A 22,359-nucleotide genomic window follows, 5' to 3' on the forward strand; every position below is an offset into this window, starting at 1 on the left:
TTGCTTTGACACCAAAATATCGAGGTGGTCTCATGATAATCCTCTCAAACATTGTAACTGAAGCTTATGTGGTCAAAGCCCAAGTTTGCAGGATGATGAGTAAGAATATAACAATCAGAAGTTGTATGGTCAAGCAAACTAATCCCATGGAAAACTTCAAATTCAATTATTTTTTTTTGGGTGCAGATCCTACTTTTGAGCTTAAAATACCCTTCTGGTTTATAAAGAAACGTCTGTAAGTGCTATTATTGTCAGAAAAACAAAAGCAACTAATACATGGCCCTATATTTTGTTTGCTCAAAGCTTTCATTAGATTAGTTCCCGTCCAGCAATATTAATCCCTGAACCCCAAGGGCCAGTTGATATCATATAGATGAATCCTGAGTTGTAAAGTCCAACAAAAGTGGAAGCAATCCTGGCTTGCGGATTCCTTCAAACACTATATGTAGCAAAAGAGTACTCTTCTTTGTTAACATTGCATATATCTGCTCAATAAACCAAAATGGTACTAATACAGTTACAATATGAGACATTCAGATATGAGAGCCAGTTTCCATCTCTTTTTCCACATTTTTGTTAAATGGCTCATTTTCCTTTATATACAATTTCTTCATCATCCACATCAAACGCAGGGTTACAGAGACACCTGAAAAGTCTGCCAATGCCCTGCAACCACAAAGAGATTGAAAGAAGAAAAGAAGCAGCTGTTACTACTAAGCTTGCGTGCCAGTTTCATTCAAGTGGTTAAGCCACCCCAACTATCCATAATAATGAGCAGAGATTTTCAATTTGATAAGCAATACTGAAAACATGGAAGCCTTCTAGCAGAGTAGGAAGTGCATAGCATGTAGATACTACATTACAATAATTTGATCTATAAACAAAGAGAGAAAAGCCAACGTAAATGTGATGACAAGTCAAAAGAGTCGTAGATACAGCCCGAGTAAACATGATGTGCTATATTCTTGAGCTACTTGATATCACATTATTCCATCTTTGTTTCAACACATATAGGGCTCAATATGTGGAAATTTCTTTTAAAGAAATTGAGAAACTGATTCAGTACTTCCATCTTGTTCAGTCATGCAGCCAATTAGCAGGTGAAATGCAAGGTGGATATGGCAAGACTCAGAGAATCTTGATATGTGTAAAAGAAGTGCATATGAAATACGGGCATATATGCAGTTTCTAGGGACGCATAATCTGTTAATACCTGTGTTAATAAAGGAGTCCGATAATTAAGGGCTCTCGGTGAATCCTCATCATCACTGCTCTCTGAACTGCTATCATCGACATTTATACTGGAAGCGATCTTATTTTTAGATGTTCCTCCAGTTTGCTTATGCTTTGCATTCTGTGAGAAAAAGACATTTTAAACAGAAAACACTGGTGCTTGAACAGGTTAAAAAGGGTATCAGCGATGTAGCTTATCTTATAATTATCCTTTTACAGCTACTTAATTTTTTTAGTATATCAAACTTAGTTTAAAATTGTGGCACTAGCGAGTTCATCAAATACATCTACTGATTAAAATGTATGATTTGCATCTGATATTAGGTGGCTAAGTGCACAGTTAAACCTCCAAGAGAAAGGACTAGTCTACTTGATGACTCAAAGATGAAATAGCTTTTAACAGGTCATAATCTGCAAAGAAGCATGATGACTTCATGCACGCTCCACCTGAAATATTTTTCCCAAAATTTTCAAAGCCACTGCTCGTGTTTTAAGTTCTTCTTTTCTGACATTGGTTTCTTGTAGCACCTGCAAACACCAAAGTTGATAGTGTCATCTCCCTTTGAAACAGTTTAAGCTTCTAGTCCATTTTGCATTACTTATCTTGTAATTCCGGAATTTGACATCTGATATAAGAAGACACTGGCAGCAATCAAGAGACAACTGTCTGAATTCCAGATAGCTGTATAGCAAAATCATTATGGATTTGATTTGAGTAAAAAGGACCTAGCACAATAAACTTACCATTTGGCATACATGCAATAGAGTCACTTCAATGTCTACTACATTCAATTTCCATATTGAATTCATGAGTACACTATTGTTGTGTTTTAGATGTGATTCAATGTCATTTTCAGGTCCACTTCCATCCATTTTAAATTGGCGACGTACATCTTCTTGCAGTTGCAGCAGCTGAAAAGCACCTAGAATCATTTTACTGATCAACGGATGTGAATTGATAATGCACGGACAAATACAATTTTCAGTAGGATAAAGATGTTTGCAGAAGTCTACCGGCACACCTTTTGCTGCAGTAATCTGTGATTTCCAGAAGTGTCCTTTATGTCGAAACCACTCAGCTACAAATGGCATTCCTAGGTAGATTGCTTTCTTTCCAAGCTCTTGAGCTGCCTGTCTGGTGTATACATACCCAATTGTGTCCAAAATATCAGCTCCAAAAGCTGTAAGTTTTCACATACGAAATATTCAGTCAGGAGCCCAACATTAACAGTTCAACAACATTGTACATTAAACGGTAAAAAGCATAATATATATACAGAACACATCCATATCATTATGTGCACCAATAAGCAGGTATTAAGAACTTGACATTGCTTCCATTTTTTATCCAGTGGTTTTACTCAAAACAATACTAAGCATGATATTCAGGTTTTGCGGGAAAATTTGCATCACCAATAATATACTTATCTTCATGAAAATACTAGTTAAAGCAAGCAGAATAAAAATTGAAGAATGAAAAAAGAAAGTGATGTTATTATGAGAAATACCAACGTGAGTTAGACAAAGTCCAGTAAACAGCCTGTGAGAATTCAAGCATAGAATGATGTAGCCACTGCTAACTCATTGCAAGACACCATCACTGAATTAAGACGCCAATTAAGTACCTTAAAAACCAAATAAAAACCAGAGTATTGAGAGGAAAATGATGGAGTTAATAGATGGAATATTCTCAATCTCATTTGATATTATTCAGTTTTCAGTTTAGCCTTTAATAGTTGGGTATTGAATTGTCTCACTGGAATTACTAGCTTTATACTGTAAATACTAGTGATGGCATTCAAAAGGCAGCAAGTCCATCTGAGTTTTGTGCTATAGACATTAGACCAAACTAAAATAGCAAACTAACAACAAAAAGAAATCAATTCTGTCACTCGTAAAATAAGGGTTTTATCTATGCAATTTCTTGCAAGTTCAAATGACAAAATTAGCCATCGATAGTTTACTTTGAACATGAGACCATAAGGCTTTGGTTTCTTGAGATATTGAAAATATAGTGACTATCCTAAAGCATACATCCTGCTGAAATTAAATGAGCATTTTAGTAGAAATAAGAAATCCTCAATTATACTTTGACAGAGAACTTATATGTGAGAAAGCAAGGAATTACAGGGATTTTCTTGCTTTCTGCTTTACCTGCACGAGAAAGTCTGTCAGCTTCAGATTCAGCATGTCGTAAGAAGCCTTCTTTGTCACCTCGAACATATTGGTAAAGCAAATCTTTAAGGGTCCTTGCAAGTTTTTCTTCTCTTTCTCTTTGGACAGTCTTCACTACCATTACACAAAATTAGCACTGAACGGTAATGGGACCAAAACAAGATATCCAGTTGAATAAAAGCCATAAGTGGTCTTTCATTTGGAAAAATGTCATGCATTTTGGACTGATGCTGACTTATAAAGATTACTGGTGCAGGTTCTAGAACATTAAGGCTAGGGATGTGGATATTTTCTGTTTAAAGCAAAGAAAGGATGGTGAAGTGGAGTCTTCTACAAGCTTATAACAGGTGGACAAACTAGCAATCTCGGCACACATTTCATTTGAAGTTGCAAAATTAGTAATTCTGACTCTGATCAGTAGGATCACACCTTGAATTGGAGCATATTTTCAGCTGACTAATGCGACAAATAAGTAACTTCTCTGCATGCAAAATGTAGATTTCCAGAAGCTCCAGAACATACTTGCCTTCAGTCTATTGTGTACTTGCTCAGAATTGTCATTTTCACCGGCTAATTCAAAGGAAGCCATGGATGCCACAGACAGGTGTCCAATGTAGTCTTCAAAAAGTTCACTTCCAAAAAGTAGTGCGAAAACAGCAGTTGGATCAAGCATAGTTTCCCTAAAGAGCAAGTAATCTTTAGGATGACATAAATAAAGTGATAGCAAATTCATGTTGCATATAACATATGCAGATGCGTACTAAATATTAGTGAATTTGGAAAGGAGAACTTGCAAAGTGCCTCATTTCTCTCAACTAAAGTGGTGATAGTGTGGCTATTATTGCTGAAAAAGCAAATATATGTTTCATAATCCAAAAGTGCTCCATTACTTAGCCCGATGACTGACTTTGAAGGATGCAAGGTATGCTTTGATGTGTTGCATATCATCAATGATAAAGGAAAACAGTTCTCCATCTGTAACTTAACTAGATACATGACATGACTTTGCTCTCGAAGCTGACCTTTTACCTCTCTCAGTTTTCAGAGTTGTTAGAGTTCATTTGCTACGGACACCAAGTCAGTTTGGAGGATCATGGTAACAATGTCAAAGGATAATAGTTCTACTGTCTGGCGCATGCACATTTTTAAGTAAATCAGCCGCGTATACACTATTTTTCAAGCATCAATGTTCTGAGTAATTTCTTTCTCCAGGTTCAAGGAATAGCCATTAAATGTTCAGAATTTTTTTAGAAGTAAACTCTTGCATAACAGATTGTCTGTCAAGTTAAACAACAAACTGATGTGATGCTAGAAATAGATGGATGGACATATAAGTCTATGTACAGAGATAAATATAGAGAAGGGGGTAAAAGTACTAGGGAAATTGTGGAACTCATCTATCTTTCATTTTGCAATTACCTTGGGAATACAATTCGAAGCACAATAACTAGGAACTTATGTGCAGGATAGCCATAAATTCCCGCAGAAAAAAAGAATTGTGAATCTAAAATTTCAGAGGTTCAAGGTACAAAATTGAATGAAGCTTACCTGCTGACACTATTCTTTCCATGATGATCATATGCATCTCTTTGCACTGGATCACTTAAAATCTGGTATGCTTCACCTAATTCCTGAAGATATATAATCAAATTACTAACTGAGAAAAAAGAAATGAAGTTGACCTGTCAAAAAACAACTTTGTATTGCAAAAGTTCATTTTATCTTAGCAAAGCAATTGGTGCTCCCAATAAATAAACCAGTTAAAGGAATAAAATGATGAAAAACAATTTAGTTTCTTTTCCAAAATCACTAGTTTCAATGGAACTAAATCTTGTGAAGCTTTGAGTAGCTAGAATACATCCAGAAAACTGAAGGAGGATTAGTAAAAAGCACAAGCTCTTGCCTGAAATCTTTCTGCAGCTTGAGGGTCATTTGGATTTTTGTCTGGATGAACTTGCCTCGCCTGTGCAGTCAAAGAAAGTTGTGAAGTACTCATTGGAAATTAAGTCTTAATAATAATAATAATAATAATAATAATAATACAAGTTGTATCATTTGATCAACAATGCCCTTTCATGAAAACAACAGTAATGTGTTTATGTTGGTTCCAGCTGAACCATTTCTTCTTCTATCAGATCAAGTAGAAGATATTACAATTTCACATCCTCTTTTGGATATTTCTGCAAGTTACTAATCCACTGTTTGCTTAGACATTGGGGGAGCTCATAATAGAGCAAGATTACAAGAACAAATCTTCTCAAACAACTTTAAGTGTCTAGTACTGCAAAGAAATAAAAAATCCAGTTGAAGCCGACAGAGTTCCCTTGAGCACTCTCTTCATCACGATATCATCAATTTGAATTAAGCACTACTCAGTAAAGCTAATATGTTGATTAGTTTCCAATAATATTTATCTTTAAGCTAAATGCTGATGATTCTTTTCCAGATATTTTTAGAGGAAGTGAGGGTGCACAAATCCCACAAGATCTCAAACGTAATGTTGTTTCTGCTTTTCCATGTATTTTGGCTGTGGAGCTAATTTGATGGCACTGGGAGCTATAACCTCTCTATGTCGTTTCTTCTGGTTTTGCTAGAGAAATACTGCCAATATTTCAGGAGAGGCAGCGTCAGCTATTAGGCCATCAGGTAAACATTTCCATTAGGAACTAAGATCCAGGAAAAATAGGTTCACCATATAGTTTTCTCTCATTTGTACAGCAGAAAAAACTACCAGTTTTTAAGCAAAAAATGGTTGCGGTAGATTAGCAAGATTATATGCTAGCGATATTACTAAAACTGTGCGTAATTCATGGTTTGATGACTGTGGACACAAAAGGATATTCCCCAAATAATTTACCAAAATTTCTGTAGCTGATTTAATGTCATGTTCTATTTTCACCTTGAACCTTGTAACTGCTACTTTGATGGATAAACCAGTGGTTATACAATCCAAAACGGTGACAAGTTTCTTGACACTGGAAAATGTAATCAATAGCTTCTGATCTATAAAGCATAGCATACCAAATTTACAGGCAAATTAAGAACTGCTGTCGCCTACTTCGCCTACTTCAGTTCACACTCAATTAAGTCAATCTTCTAGAAAAATACAGAGAATTTATAGATTACGAGTTCACAACCATGTGGCTAGATGCCAAAGTAGCTGATTATGCAATGAAATTTGTGGACCCATTCTTCCACAGCAAATCGATCATCATATATACAGATAAAAAATCAATCATATAGATGAAAAGAAAGAAAGAAAGGAAGGAAACACTCATGCACCTAACTAACTGCATATTCTACACTACATATCAAAGCATATTATCTAGCTCTAAATGACACATGCAATTGTTTAACCAGAAACAAACAAGAAGAGTAACCTTCAACTAATCTTCAGACCTGAGTGTTACTTCACTTCACTTCTTATATTCGTATAAGCACAAAAACCACATGCACAGCAAATTCAAGAACCATGGCTATCAAATTTACACGTAAAAAGCCATCATATTGGATCATAGTGGAAATAAAATAAAACAAAAACCTTATACCTTAAGATAATAAGCTTTTCGAATTTCTTGCTCAGAAGCAGAAGGGCCAACACCAAGTACATCATAGTATTCAGTTTCTTTCACCATTATTCCTGGAGAAGCTCTACCAGATAACTTTCCACTCTTGAACGAGTCCTAATGTGAAGTGAAAAGGTGTGATCTTGATTTAGATGTAAAGAGGGTGTTGGGGGGGCATGTGTAAGCAAGTGGGATTGAAGATAGACATATTGAAAGAAGAAACAAGACCTCCCCCACTTCGCATGAGAATAACTTGCCTTTCCAGTTCTGCGCCACTATTAAAGAAATGCTTTGCTGAAAGCCTTTTCGCGGGAGAAAACAGTTTTCTAACTGTCAACTTTGTGGCGCTTATGATTTCTCCAACTTGGTTATACGACCATCTTCTTTAAAACAATTCTTGAATCGGTTGGTCGCTAATGGACGCTCATAAACACATCTTCTTAATATAATATTCTAAATAATTGATGTTAATATATCATATCTACGAGATTTTTTAAGACAATTAATGATGATATAGACGTGTTTAATTTGAATTTGAATAAATAGGTTTAGTTACGTGACATAATGATAATTTATTGCGCTTTTATGCATTTTCGGCTTGATAATTTACTGCAATTACATACATTGTATACGGTGCAATTGAAATTCAAGATTACAAAAAAATCTCCGGCCCTTCCTATAATTACCTGTTCCTATCAAACAACACTCAGCAAAAAGCTCTTGTGACCTTAAAGGACAAAAAATTGCTCATAGAAAAATGGAAAACAAAAAAAAGTATATTTCCTTTTACTTTGTGTCAGTTTGATGGAGTCCTAAATTGATTTGGGTAGCTAAAGCTTAGTGGGTTTTCTGCTTTTTGGGGTTGTAAGTTGGAGTTCATTTCTGTTGCTATCTTTACACGAGCCCACTTCAAGAGTGTCAGAACAGCCCCAGTGAAGATTCATTGAATCCTTTAGGCTTTTGGGAACCACTGGGCCAATGGCTCAGTGGCCACCAGGGGCTTAAGTCCCTCCTTGGGCTGTAGGTGAGGATTTAAATCTCACCTGCAGTGAAAAAAATTTAAGGATTGTGCTATAGCATTTTCTTGATTTAGTTGGATCTGAATACCCACTAGTCCTCTACCACAGCCTCTTTAGACTCCCCCTTCCCCCTAGATTAGGATAGAGTAGGTTATAAACATGTATCGTTGCTGACAAAAAATAAAATAAAATTAGGCTTTTGGGTGGCCCACAAATTGATAAGTGTTTTTCTCTCTCTTGTTGGATGTCAATTGTCACAGCCTGTTAAAGGCATAAAATTTTGCATCCTTTCTTATCCAATATTTGCATGCAAGGCTAATCTCTTTTCTTCCTTTTTAAAATTTTTTTTTCTTCTAATAGAAAAGACATGAGATTTTAATAAGCAAACTAGAACCTCTAAATATTGGAACCTCAATATTATAGATTTTATCGAAACCTCTTATCCTTATATATATGAGAGATAGCATCTAAGAGCATTTGAACCTTTCATTTCAACAATTATTTTAAATAATAGTTTTTTATTTCCAAATTTCACCCTTTCAGAGTTCAATAACACTACAATGCTTGAGATGAAAAATTGACTACAAATAATAAAAAATAATTGAAAAACATGTTAAAAATAATAAAAAGTTTCCAGTATCATCACTATTTTTGAAAAATTTTATGTTATTGATACTATAAACATATTTTCGATCATTTTTTAAAATGTTTTTTATATATTACATTATAAAAAGTGTTACTGTTGTAATTTTAAAATTTTCTCAAATAATCTTCTATCCGAACAAAAGTGTTTCGGATTCCATCTCCATTTGAACAAAATACAAGACCAAAAATAAAATCAATTGCAAAAAAAGACTTTTGTTTCACGAAACCAAAAAAAAAAAAAAAGAGAGAGAGATGGAAAAATACAGCGAAAAAACACAAAAAGACCTGTACGAGATAGATCTTACTGGCTTTCTATCTTTCTGCTGCTCATTTCCTCTCTAAAGTTCACGAAAAAAAAATACTACGACTTTTTTCTGAATCTATCTGTACAGAACTGTAGACACATATATACTCCCTATATATACGCAGTACAAATATACTAGTATAAAAATACAGATTCATATGTAGAATTTATTTCTTCCTATTTTGTAAATATTTAGTATGTAATATAGATTTTTTTTTCCGAATGCGGCGACGAGATCATAATCATAATCATAATGATGAACGTTGATAATTATAAAAATGAGGAAAATGATTTGTCAGTAGAAGATCAAAACCACCACGGCCGGAAACAGCAACATTCCACCGCCTCCGCTTCATCACCGCCCGCGGCAGCTGGTGGTGGGGAGTTGCCCCCGGCGGAGCAACCGCAACCAGCACCTGCTGTGCTACAGTTTCCTAATGTCACAATTCCGGCTAGGGATCTTAATACTGTCTGTAGCGGTGGGGGTATCAGGTACTTTATGGATATGCATATTTTCGATTTTGAGTTTTTTTTTCTTGTCAAGTGTTTGGAGAATTTATTTGTGTAGTTTTTTTTTTTTGATTCTCGAGTTCTATGTAGAATTGTATGAATGTTTAGTGTAATTTAATTGGTAGCATTTTAATTTTAATTTTTTTGATTATGCTAAATTATGCAAAAAAAGGAGGTGAACCAATTGCAGTGCTAGTTTATAGAATTAGTAGTTAGCATTTGATAGAGATTTTTATTTTTGAAATTTAGTGTGAGCTGAATGATGTATTGTTTTCGTGTACCAGTGGTAGCTATTTATGCACCAAGACTTCAATTTTTGGGTAAGAATGGAATATTAGACTATCCATTTAAACTTGACAACTACCGGAATATACATTAGGATGTAAAGTATTGCGGTATACAATCAATGATCATGTTACATGCATGTTTCGTATGTCTTTGTAGATGTTGTACTCACGACAACAATGTTTGAGTTACGGGTTCCTGGTTTCTGCTGTTCCTGGCTTGCTCGCGTGGTTTTTGTTGTGTCAAAGATTGAAGTTTTTTTTGATTAAAGAGTAAAGGTGATATAGATATAGAACTTGTGGTCTACGGTGTTTTATTAAACCATAAGGACAGAAAAACGGATATATTTGACAAGATTGAGAACAGTTCACCCATCTGCTCCTTATTTTTACAATTGCGCAAGAACGATGCATTAAATCTCGTAGAAAAAATATAAGATATAGGATTGACTATAGTTCCTTTGCACATATAGCATTCTGTATTCAATATCTTGCAGCCTGAAGATGCAACAAGTACTTGATAGAGTTGGTAGCGTTCACTATCTTTTTCTGTTGTCCTTGATGCCAATTTTAAAAGCCTGGAGTCTACTTTTAACTGTCATGTTAGGTTCTGAGTAGTGATGGAATGTAACAGACAATACTACCCTTTTCTTGACCTCACAGCTTTCTCAGTGGAAATCGGAGTTTGAAGTTTAGCTATGGATATTCTAGTTTCAAGGGAAAACGTGCATCAATGGAGGACTTCTATGAAACGAGAATATCAGAAGTTGATGGACAAATGGTTGCATTTTTTGGTGTTTTTGATGGTATGTCACATATTTGGTTGAGTAATGTCTTAATATTTGTTTTACTGTCTATTTGACTATCAGGTACCTACCTTTTAGGTTATGTAACATTTTTCTTCCTACTATCATATTATCTTATTTTGATGTAGTAGGTGTGGCATCAAAATAAAATAATTCTTACTTCTTCATTACATAAATCACTATTTTGTTTGACATAGGTCATGGTGGCTCGAGAACAGCTGAATACCTTAAGAACAATCTTTTTAAGAATTTAAGCAGGCATCCAGATTTTATTAGAGACACAAAGTCTGCCATAGGTAAATAGCAGAGGAATTCTGCATGTATGCTATTTCTACAGCTATCTATTTCGAATACTGTGTGATTGTTAAAGCACTTTATTGCAGTTGAAGCATTTAGACAGACTGATGCTGATTACCTCAATGAAGAAAAAGGCCAACAGAAAGATGCTGGCTCGACAGCATCAACTGCCGTTCTTTTGGGGGATAGGCTACTGGTTGCAAATGTGGGAGATTCTAGGGTTGTTGCTTGTAGAGCTGGTTCAGGTGGGCTGCCTTCTTTTTCCTCTCACATTGTGTGAGATCTTCATTTTTGGGGGCATATTTTCATTGAACTGTCAAAAGTAGTTTCTATATGTGATGAAGATTTAGTAACTTGAATCAAAGAAATTGTTTATACTTTTATTATGGTAAGTAGATATTTGGGGATTCAAGTATTTTCTCTCAGAACCTCTTCCACTCAGATTTTGCTGATAATGACAAGTCCCTTGCGGCAATATTTCATTGGTTAAAAGCTAAACATTTGCTGAGCTACTTTTCTTTTGCAGAAATCTGGAGAACATGAAATCTAAACTTCGCAATTACGTTGAAGTTAACATTCTGACCCCATCTAGGTTATAAGTTATCTTAAACACTTTCCATTTTTAGGCCTTGAATTGCTTCCATGGAACTCGACCCTATCTAGGTTATAATTTATCTTAAATACTTTCCATTTTTAGGCCTTGAATTGCTTCCTTGGAACTCGACTAGATTAAAAGCACGTGGTTTCAAATGATAGCTTTTTTGCTTGTAGTGGTTATAGCGTACAATACCTGAAAGAGAGAGAGAGAGAGGGGGGGGGGGAGGGAGGGAGGGAGAGGGAGAGAGAGAGAGAGAGAGATTGATCTCATACACAAACTCACAGACAAAGCCACCTAAAAGTGTACACAGCCAAAGAATCATTTTTTTTATGATACTTCTTTATATCGTTATGGGAGAGTTAGTGTTGTGTCGTAGAAGGAACGTTGGTGTGTAATTTTGCAGCTCTTGGTGGGGATTGGGTTGCACGTGTTGTAAAAAGGTTGTTTACCACCAGAAGGTTGGAAAACTTAGGTGTCTTCATCATTTGAAGTGAAATGCTTAGTTCACTCTTGCAAAGTTGAATTCTATTAATAATCCCTCAGGAAGAACATGTTCAGAATATCTGTTGAATTCAGAAAGCTTGCTGATTGTCCATTTAATTTTTCTGATAGAGGAGCTAGCACTGTCATAAAACAGTAAAATAGACTGGGCAATCGCTAGCACTTGAAAAACATGAGAGTTTATGTTGTCATGCTTTTCGAGTAACAGGGAACAATTGGTAATAGTCAACATTCATTGATGTTGAAAATTAGCCAAGGGTGTATGTTAGTTATGTAGGGTTGTTTCTTTCCTTCCCTTTTTGTTTTGTGATGGGAGGATGGCAAAAATCAACAAAATAGTAAGGTGATTTGGAGGAGTGTTGAGGTGGTTTGTTTTGATATTTTGGAGTAGAAGAATGATAAGGAGTATGTGGAGTTTTAGCCTAGCCTTGGCAGGGAATGCGATGAAATTCATCACCAACACTAAAGAAGGTGATAATTTTATGATCTTTTCCATGTCCTCATCCCCCCGCCCCCCGCGGGAAAAAAAAAGGGAAAAACTTTCAGATTGGTGGAATTTAATGCTCCTCTTTGAGAATTAATGCTGTTTTCTCAGTCGAATGTGGCGTGTAGAATTATTTAGAATATTTTGGTCATTTATCATACTTTGATGACGTAAGGGCCCTTGCAGATGGTTTATGGTATACATATCTATTGCTGTCAATTTATGGTATACATATCTTTGGTTTACTTGTCGGAAATTGGAAACCTTGCATGTTGTGTATTTATTGTTGTGCTTGGATTGTGTGGCCTTTGTACATTGATGAGTTTCAGGAGGTCTTGGAACCTTACAGTCGCTATCATCTTATGTCATCATGAGCAGATTCCTTACAGTTCTGCATTAACCCTAAAGAACCTAAATGCGGAGAATCTTATATATTTTAACTCCAAGTGTATCCAATTGATGTGCAGTCCTTTGCTTTTCCATTTCTTGTTTCATTTGGTTAATGGTAAATGCCCTTCACTTCTGGCTGTTGCAGACAGTTGAAGGAAGTGTTATTCGTCTTTGTTTTTCAATTTCATGCTGGTTATTACCCTGTGCTTTTTGTAGCTATTGCTTTGTCCGATGATCACAAGCCTGATAGGTCTGATGAGCGTGAAAGGATTGAACAGGCAGGAGGTTTTGTCATATGGGCAGGTACATATTAGTTCTCTGTCCTTTTTCATTTTACACTCTTGAGTTTCTTGGCTACTATCTAGTCATACCGTGAACACGAAAAAATGTCAAAACTTGGATTTAACAGCAAGCCTACTTAATCAAAATTGGATTAGTGATTCCAGAATAATCACATCTAAATGTCTCTCTCAAAATGTCAAAATTGATGCAGATATGTCACTGTTAGTAATGAGTTTGTTTACCCAGGTTCGAGCTTTTCCTTGTATAAAATTAGTGCTTGTTAATTTCATTTAAACTTAAGCACTTGTACTTTTTAGACATGGGTAGTCCTGGACTATAATTTAGGCTGCTACCTAACTTCTCCAGGTACATGGCGTGTTGGTGGGGTTCTTGCCGTGTCTCGTGCATTTGGAGATAAATTACTAAAGCCATATGTTGTAGCTGAGCCAGAAATACAGGTACTTCACATTTTTCTAGGTCCTCAGCAAACAGAGGTCTTTCTCTAGCATAAATAAAGGGAAGCTGATGCATCATATCGGATACAGCACAGTGCTATTAGTTGGAAGTATGCTTTATAAAAATGGTCCTCAGATGTTTATTACTTATAGTATCAGAAAAAAATTGAAAAAGAAATAAAAAAAGATTTTACTGAACATCTGTGATCCTATGCAAAACCTCAAGCTCATGGGAGCATTTTCTAATTTAACTGTTTTCATCCCTGTAACCATGTTGAATCTTTCCGTTTATTCAATTAACCTTAAAAAATTCATTTGGAATTAAACAAGGGAAATATTGATAATTTGAAACTTTTGAACTTTTCGGATTAATCTTTTATGAGTTCTGGGCCTATGAGTTGATATTCCTTGTCTTTTAGGTAATTTCAGTCCCACATTCTTACTGGGCCGTCTTGTCCCTTTGATTTCCTGCTTTTCTTCGCATATTATTGAGATTCCATCTCAATGGTTGTCTAAAGGATTTTCTATTTCTCCAGTCCAATTAATTCATTTATCGTATCTGTTTATTGTCTTCCTTATAGGAGCAGCAAATTGATGGTGTAGATTTTATAATAATTGCAAGTGATGGTCTTTGGAACGTACTTTCTAATAAGGTAAGGCATTGTGCCTTTGCGTGGCAAAGATCTAATTGAACAACTGTTGCAGTATTTGAACAATAATTCTTATGTTCTAACTTTTGTGTGGGCGAATATGCTTGTTAAGAAAATGGATTTCCTCGAAATGGATTTTCTGATCTGAAACTCTGAAGTGAAAAATGTCACAGGTTTTTCTCCTATCCATAAAGTGTTGTTAATTACTCTGTAATTGGTTGTAAAGGAACGGATCACACATAACGTGGTCCTTTTTTTAATATATAAACATGATATTTTAATCTTTGTAACCGAGAAGTCCATTTACGACTTTTAGGATCCATTTTCTTCCTTGCCACCGAAAAAGAAAAAAGAAAAAAAAAAACAAAGTTCATCTGTGGGGCAACTTTGATGGCGATTGTTTGAGGAAAAAAATGTAAGACCATCAGAATTCAACATCCTTTGTGAATTTTTCTATTCTTTGATTGAGAAAAGGTCTATTCATAGTTCGACAGGAAAAGCAGTTTGGGTCATTTTAATGCGGTACATATATTTCACAGCAAACTTCTATTGTGCATATGTCTTGTTTTCTTAATAAGCAGATACTTTACATAACAGTCAGTCTGACCACTTCATAACTTTGAAGTTACATAGTAAACCGTTTAGATTTTCACAATTGAAATTGTTGGATAAGTAATGATAATCTCATTACTTTTGTAGATAATGTCATCGTAAAGGATCTTTCAAGTGAATTACTGCCGTGTAAACTATTCGAAAAGATTTCACGTCTCTTTCGCTTTCCATTCAGGATGCAGTAGCAATAGTACAGGATACAACAGATGCAGAAGCTGCATCTAGAAAGCTTATAGAAGAAGCATATGCAAGGGGGAGTTCTGACAACATTACATGCATAGTTGTTCGATTTGAGAGATCATGATCTGACTGAACACAAATTAAGGTGCAAGCGCAGTTGCTTTCTACTTTGTATAAGCTTTGGATCGATCGACCAACGATTCTAACTGTACTTTCTTCTTGCAGGTCAAAGTGTCATGAAAATTGTTCTTGCTCGTCCATGCCATGCATTTGACCATGTTGTAATAGAAATTTGTGTGGCCCGTACGCCCGATGGATCCTTTCTTTCATGATTACGTATACTTCTTGCTGTTTGGAAGCTAGAAGGTTCTTGTAGGTCAATTTCCTTCTGCCCCTGATGTATCATTTGTAATGGTGAAGTGTATATTTGGGATCCCGACTAGAGGAGCAAGGTTGCTGAAGACGACAAGACATATATCGAATTAGTCTAGAATTTATATGCACATCTGTTCAATAAGTATGGATTAAGGCTCGACTGATTGAAGCTTTTAGCGATACCATAACCCTTTTCGGCAAGTGATCTACCGACAAAGCATCTAGTTTCCGGCCTGCCTTCTTATTTAAACGACCTTCCGGATGAGATATCAAAGCAGGAAATAATTTGTCAACATCTGTTCAGTGTTGTGATTAGCCTCTTTGTCAACTTCAGTTGGAAAGACAACGTTAGATTAAATAGTTACTTGAAAGATGGAATATAGGTTACTAGAATTTCAACTGAACAGATCGATCAACGATAAAGCAAGATGCAAATAAGTGAAATAAAAAGGGAAGTGCAGAACATGTGCAGATTTGTTCAAGGAGATAAAAAGATTTTTTCTATTTTTTTGGTTAAAAACAAACTGGAAAACGATTACATGGGGCAAAGAAATAGATCCAAATTGTGTGAGTGTGAGAAACTTCAGCAACAGCCACTGGTCGATGCATCAGTCTCTGGTGGTTTCTGCTTGAAGATATTCTTCTTGACACCGGCTGAGCCCTCAGCCAGGAGGCTGGGAGTCTCCAAGATCTGCAGAAACAATGAAGCATGTAAAGATCTGCTACACAACAGGAAAACTACGCGAAATGCCATGGTAATGACATTTATCTAGACACATCCAGAGAATCACGGAACTAAATCTACAACAGCAAGCATGTGGTTGTATTGTGATACCAAACAGTTATAGTAAAATCAAACTACAAAAAGCAACACATCTACAAGCCCAGGAACAGAACTTCCAGACAAAATCTAGGCTGGTGCATAGCATCCTGATTACAACAAAAGTAAACTGATTTTACAATACTTCTTGAACTAACAAATCCATTGTTCAGATTATTGAAGAGCACCCAAATATGACAGTGAAAGATACCAGATGAAGAAGCAGAGCCTAAATGAGCAAAGGAAGACAATTAGGTTACAAGATTAGCTTCAAATTCATGCCTCTCAATTCGGAGAACCAAAAGGCAACGAGGGTTTCATCTTTCTTATATTGTTAATTTTACCATTTTGGATAGTTCTGCAACTTAGTCATTTTCTTTCTCAACTCGAGAACAACCAATCAATAGCCATACATAGGCATTAGATATCCAAATAGGTAAATAGTTTGTCTGCGGAGGAGGACTTGGTCATAGTTGCTAAGGTTGAAGTTCCAGGAACTAGAGGTCCTGAGTTCAAATCTCCCTTCCCCATCCCCCCACCTCTCCCCAGCTATAAAAAATTAAAAAAAGGGTAAATAGTTTGTCCTCACAGTTCATGCACTAGATATCCAAATAGATCAACAGTTCATCCTCATCAAATGGAATTAGCTCACAGATATTCACTTTCACTATAGATGTCACTGAATGTAAACCACTAAAACAAGCTGAAAAACAATACTCTGATGTAACAGAAGTACAATAAATCGACTAAAATTTTCAATTGTCCCGCTTTCGATTCAACATGTCAAACAGATTACCAAATATTACTCAAGTCAATTTCAGACTACAAGTTTAAACACATATATGCAAAGATGATAAATCATTTGATACCTTTAGAACAAGTTCTTCGAAGCACTGCTCCACATTAGTTCGAGTTTTGGCACTGCATTCAATGAAGAGGCAACCATATTCCCTTGCAAAGTTTATTCCTTCTTTTTTGCTGACAACTCTTTCACTTTCCTGGGCAAAAGATTTTTAGATTTAGCAACTATCTTTATAGTTATGAGCACCCAAATAAAAAAAATTATGTACCACATACAGATATATTCATCCAAGTACACTCTAACTGAAAGATTGAGTCAGTGTCATACCCAAAACACCAATACCCAAAATCTCCAGATTCGTTGGGAATATAGATTAGAAATAGGAAGAACCAGGATCTAAAAATACTTCAAATATAGGCTTGAACCTACACATCCCCTATAAATATAGATAAGCGTGAGGCCTTGTAAAGGGATACCTTGTCCACTTTATTGCCCACAAGCATCTTGATGCAGTCTTGGTTTGTAGAATACAAGTCTATTTCTTTGGCCCATATATCAGAGAGATTCGTGAATGTTTCGCGTCGAGTTACATCATAAACTGTTACAGTAGGAAGTAATTAGGTAGTTGAAAAATCAAGAACAAGAAGAAGCCAGAATATACATCCAAAGACATAAGCAAGATGATAACAGGAATAAGGACAACCGCAATAATACAAAAAAACAAACTGTACCCATGATAATTCCTTGAGCACCTCTGTAATATGAACTAGTCAATGTCCTAAATCTCTCCTGACCAGCTGCAAACAATGAACAATAAAAAAGTAAAAAGCCATATCTAAAAAGAGGTAATATAATGACAAATCAGCTTCGAAGGATATTTCATACACATTCAGTATATTAAAAAACATATTACATACTTCAGAGCAAGTCATATATTGTATATTAAGAAACATATTAGATATTTCATTGTACATCATAGACTGCTATTACTTTCATAAATTATATTCATTTATCAAAATCGAGAACCGGATAACTCAGCCAAAGAGAATGTGTTGATGTATGGGAGAAATGAAAAATTAGACTTATGCTTCCATTCTCAGCTACAATTATACCCCTGTTTTGTAAGGTAGCAGGCATGCAATAGGCAAGGCCAGATATTTCCACAATGAATGAAGCATAAGTTTTGGAGCTTGCTCAAGTTCACAAAAATCAATCCAAGAAAATGAAGCATATTAACGACTACGGGTCTGTATGGATTAGTTGTTCCTCAGGGTGTTTTCTTCAACTCTATTGTAGCATTGTATTTGAAAAACTAGCATAGCATGGTATGTTTTGGGGTGTTTTTTAAATTTAAAATTTTTTGGGGTGTTTTTAAAACTTTTGAAAATTATCCTTCTCCATCCCCCTTCAACCTCCTGCCACTTCCTCCCTCCTCCTTCCCCCACCTTCACCCACCCCCTCCCTCCCTCCCCCCCCCCCCCCCCCCCCCCCCCCAAAAAAAAAAAAAAAACCACCTCACACTTCCTTCTCAAAAGGCTCTGTTATAAAAATGCTCTGTTACTGTCAAAAGGCCTGTGTGCAGTTTGAATTGTTATATTTCTGATATGAGTTTTGAGATAGATTCAGTAATAAAAGTGGGGAGCAATGGGGTAAAAGCAAAGGTTTGAAAACATTTGAATTAGTTTGCGAATTCTAAACAGCTCCAAATTAAGATGCTACTCCCATCATCAGCAAGAAAAGAAAGTTATCGTAGCAGAGCAGAATCAGTGCTTAAATATGCTCACAAAACAAGAGTCACAAGCAATGCACAACATATCATTATTAGAAGAGTATATAAATGGAAATGATCCTTTGTCAATTAAATCAAAAAACCATAAACAGAAGAATTTAGCAATTCACAATCTACTGGTCATATTACCTGTATCCCAAATGGCAAGCTTCAACTTCTTCCCTCCAAGAGTGACATATTTTACTTTAAAATCCACACCTGAAGGCAGAAACCAAGAAATATTGATAACTATGATTCCAACGCAAAGGCCAAATAAAACTAAATTCAAAGGTACAAACTTGATAATTAGACTGCCTTGAACGTTTAGCAACATAAAATCTACAAGTGTAAAAGAAAACTGTAAAGGTTATAACCAACACAAGCCAAATCCAGATTATTCTTACGTCCTTAGTTTTTCATAGTTATTAAGATCGATATTAAAGTAAGTCAAATGACTAATAAAGAATCCAGATTCACAGTGTAACTGCAAATGCCCCCTAATCATGAAATGCAATTCCAATTTTATTTTGGTCTTTGAATAATTGTATCAAAGCACTGAACATGACATATCCACTTTAGGGCGCATTTTTATAGCTTAACATAGTTACTGGTATGCAGCCAATTAATTGACAAAAGCATAAAAGTTCTCATACTACATATTGGTATAGTCAAGGTGACTTCCCAACCAGGTTAAGGACATCAGTCACTGGGATTAGATTTTTATGTTTGATATCTTATGGAAACACACTGCACCAGGGAATTGAGATATATTGTTTAATACATTTATTAACCATCAATTTTACAGACTAATCTAAGCTTTGCCTGTAAAGTATTTTCCTGTGTTTTGGCAGCGCTTGCCTTAGTTGATTTTTCCCTTTTCTCAGCTAAGAATTCATTAATCTGCATCCAGATGTGTATTTACAAGCAAATAACAGGAGGGTGGTGAGCGTAAATAGCAGGGAAGCTAGTGTTGATTAACGCCAATACAGCCTTTTCTTCAAAGTTTTATTTCACAATACTGGTGCCAAAGATGGTGGTAAAATGATCACGATATAACTATAGGTTGATAATGAGGGTGGCACCATCTAGTGTATAACTTGGCAAGGAGTTCATTTTGTACTTATTTAAAGAGGGATCAAGTCCGTACAATCACCACGTAAACGTACAGCACACTGTGTTTCAAATTGTTAGCAATTGTTCAACATACAGAGGCTGAAAATCAGCAAAAAGAACTCGGTTTTAATCAGCGAAAATTGAAGAAAACATGCTCTATATCAGTCATCATGTTCTCAAGGCAGAGCATAAGATTGCGATGATAATCAAAACCAAAAGTTCAAATAAGCACAGACCAAGTCATTACCATTATCAATGACAGATAAGAAATTCCAGCTTAATTCCAATAATTTCCAAATCCTCAAGAACCCGCTATCCTACTTGTTAACATTCCAAAGATAAGCACAAAGCACCACCAACTAGTGATACATTTCTACTCTATATTTTTTTATTTTCGTTTAATATCTATCCCATAGTATACTACATTTGATCAACAAAAACAAATAACACAAAATTGCACAAACTTTAAATTTATTCCACAAATTCTTCGTCTAAAATCCTAGAAATCCCTTCGACTTTAGTTCGTTCTATCATTCAAATTCACAATTCCCCACAACAATAAATGACCAATTCCGTCACCAAAACTTCCATATCTTCCATATCAAGATACTAAAAGAGTTGAAAACAAAGAACTAAGCGAATGAGGTGAAGATGAGAATGAATGATCACCGATGGTAGGAGATAGATCTTCAAACGTATTGGAAGTGAAACTGAGCAAAAGACTGCTCTTTCCAACACCTGAATCACCAATCAATAACAGCTTGAACAAGTAATCAAACTCCTGCGCCGCCGATGCCGACGACGAAGATTCCATCTCCAAAAACCCTAATTTCAATTCACAGAATTAAAATAAAAAATCCAATTCCAATCACTTGCAAAGATAATAAAACAACCAAAAACAAGGACACATATAACCTGCAATTGGATCAACAATCATTATTACCTGAATGCAATCTCAAATCTGTAAGAAGTTAGGGGGGAATTTGTCTGTACAGAAAATTGATAATTTAATTGAAGAATTTATTAAAAAGAGGAAAGGAGAAAAGGTTGCTGAAGGGAGAAGGGAAAAAAAGTTCCGAGGAATTTAAAAAGTTGATCAATTGAGAGAATTAGAAGAGAAATTAAAGTTTTTCAAAAAAAAAAAGAAAAGAAAAAGAAAAAAGAGCTTTGCGTCTAAAGAAATCAATTTTATATTAGTGGGTGTGTTTGGGTGTCCACGTTGATTCTAGCCTTCTCCAGCTGTCCTCTTTTTTTTTTTTTTTTTTAGTTTTAATCTATTGTATATAAATTCTTTTTGCTGATAGAGGGATCAAATGGTTATGAAATAGTTCATTTGTTGGTATATTGTTAAAGAAAAATCTATTTATGATATATTTTACTAAATTCTTTTTGCTGATAGAGGGATCAAATGGTTATAAAATAGTTAATTTGTTCGTAGATTGAAAGAATTAGAAGTATGATTCTTACTTTTCAATTGACTGTTTCTTGCATTAATTGTTTCTTCATGAATCTTACTTATTAGCATTTTTTATGTATTTAATTTGCTTCTGCTCATGGTTGGTTAAGTAACAAAAATGTTTTTTTTGTTACATCGTTATTGATTGAGTGTGTCTGTGTGCGCACATAGTAAACCAACAAAATTTGGTGAATTGTGAGCACACCAATATTTTTTTTTTCGCTGCAACGATAACATTTTTATAAACCTAATCTATCATATTCTACAAGAAAGGGGAGTCCAAAAAGACTATGTAAGGGGTTAGCACGTATACAGATCTAAATTAATTCTTGTTTTGATTGAATTGAGTAAAATAAAAAGTTATGGTATGGATGACTTGACAATTCCAATTCTAATCGAGCAATCCGGTATACTTAGACCAAAGGAGTATTCTAGCATCACTTTTAGATTTTTTTTTCATTGTAGGTGGGGTTCAAACTCTCGATCTACAGTTTAAAGAGGGACTTAATCCCCTTTTTTAGACAGAATTATATTAAGGTGTGCAGAAGGACTTAGGACACCAATATATTAAGGTGGATTTTTAAACAGAATTATCTTCTTCCCTTTTGTTTTAGACCAATAAGGTTTTTCTGACAGCATGTTTAAGTGCCTAATATTAAGGTGAATTTGGTGAATTGTAGAGCTGTAAACGAGTCGAATCGAACCGAGTATCTCATGTTTGATCTCTGTTCGTTAAGTGATTTGAACAACGTTCATATTCGTTCGTTACTTTTCGAACTCCAAACCTGTATTCGTGTTCGATTCGTTAAGCACAATTCATGTTCGAATTCGAGTTCGTGTTCGACTCGTTTAACATAAATGAGCCGTTCGTGAACATGCTCGAAATGCTCGAATCCAAATTATTTTAAGCCTTAAATATGCCATACAAATCATTAATCATTCTAAAAAATAATTAAAGTACTAAGTGACTAAATTCTATTATTCATTAACTATATAACTAACATTAACATAAAAATAACAAATAAAACCCTCCA

General features: G+C 35.2%; 3 protein-coding genes across 5 annotated transcripts; 1 reads left to right on the forward strand and 2 right to left on the reverse strand.

The window, feature by feature from the left end:
- Positions 1-334: 334 nt before the first annotated feature.
- LOC113710856 (chaperone protein dnaJ 10-like) lies at positions 335-7,327 on the reverse strand. Its single transcript, XM_072066923.1, has 10 exons — positions 6,957-7,327; positions 5,312-5,371; positions 4,957-5,039; positions 3,935-4,088; positions 3,388-3,517; positions 2,256-2,414; positions 1,978-2,156; positions 1,681-1,761; positions 1,214-1,354; positions 335-666 (listed from the first exon to the last, which is right to left on the reverse strand). Exons 1-10 carry the CDS (start codon positions 7,041-7,043, stop codon positions 586-588), a joined length of 1,155 nt encoding a protein of 384 aa, XP_071923024.1. The 5' UTR covers positions 7,044-7,327; the 3' UTR covers positions 335-585.
- A 1,614-nt stretch (positions 7,328-8,941) lies between these two features.
- LOC113712490 (probable protein phosphatase 2C 11) lies at positions 8,942-15,494 on the forward strand. 3 transcript variants are annotated; one of them, XM_027235944.2, is made up of 9 exons: positions 8,942-9,434; positions 10,400-10,542; positions 10,740-10,838; positions 10,926-11,084; positions 13,029-13,115; positions 13,461-13,552; positions 14,131-14,202; positions 14,987-15,136; positions 15,217-15,494. In XM_027235944.2, the coding sequence occupies exons 1-8, from the start codon at positions 9,196-9,198 to the stop codon at positions 15,113-15,115; spliced, it is 1,020 nt and encodes a 339-aa protein (XP_027091745.1). In that variant the 5' UTR covers positions 8,942-9,195; the 3' UTR covers positions 15,116-15,136; positions 15,217-15,494. The 3 variants fall into 3 exon arrangements, with proteins under 3 accessions (XP_027091745.1, XP_071923365.1, XP_071923366.1); XM_072067264.1 differs by lacking the exon at positions 10,740-10,838 and having other exon boundaries at positions 9,055-9,434; positions 15,217-15,428; XM_072067265.1 differs by lacking the exon at positions 15,217-15,494 and having other exon boundaries at positions 9,055-9,434; positions 14,899-15,131.
- A 220-nt stretch (positions 15,495-15,714) lies between these two features.
- LOC113712491 (ras-related protein RABC1) lies at positions 15,715-21,064 on the reverse strand. Its single transcript, XM_027235946.2, has 7 exons — positions 20,813-21,064; positions 20,539-20,694; positions 18,907-18,975; positions 17,720-17,785; positions 17,465-17,586; positions 17,056-17,184; positions 15,715-16,057 (listed from the first exon to the last, which is right to left on the reverse strand). The coding sequence occupies exons 2-7, from the start codon at positions 20,681-20,683 to the stop codon at positions 15,950-15,952; spliced, it is 639 nt and encodes a 212-aa protein (XP_027091747.1). The 5' UTR covers positions 20,684-20,694; positions 20,813-21,064; the 3' UTR covers positions 15,715-15,949.
- Positions 21,065-22,359: the final 1,295 nt, after the last annotated feature.

The sequence above is a fragment of the Coffea arabica genome, chromosome 10e (genome assembly GCF_036785885.1).
Source record: "Coffea arabica cultivar ET-39 chromosome 10e, Coffea Arabica ET-39 HiFi, whole genome shotgun sequence".
NCBI classification, from domain to species: domain Eukaryota; kingdom Viridiplantae; phylum Streptophyta; class Magnoliopsida; order Gentianales; family Rubiaceae; genus Coffea; species Coffea arabica.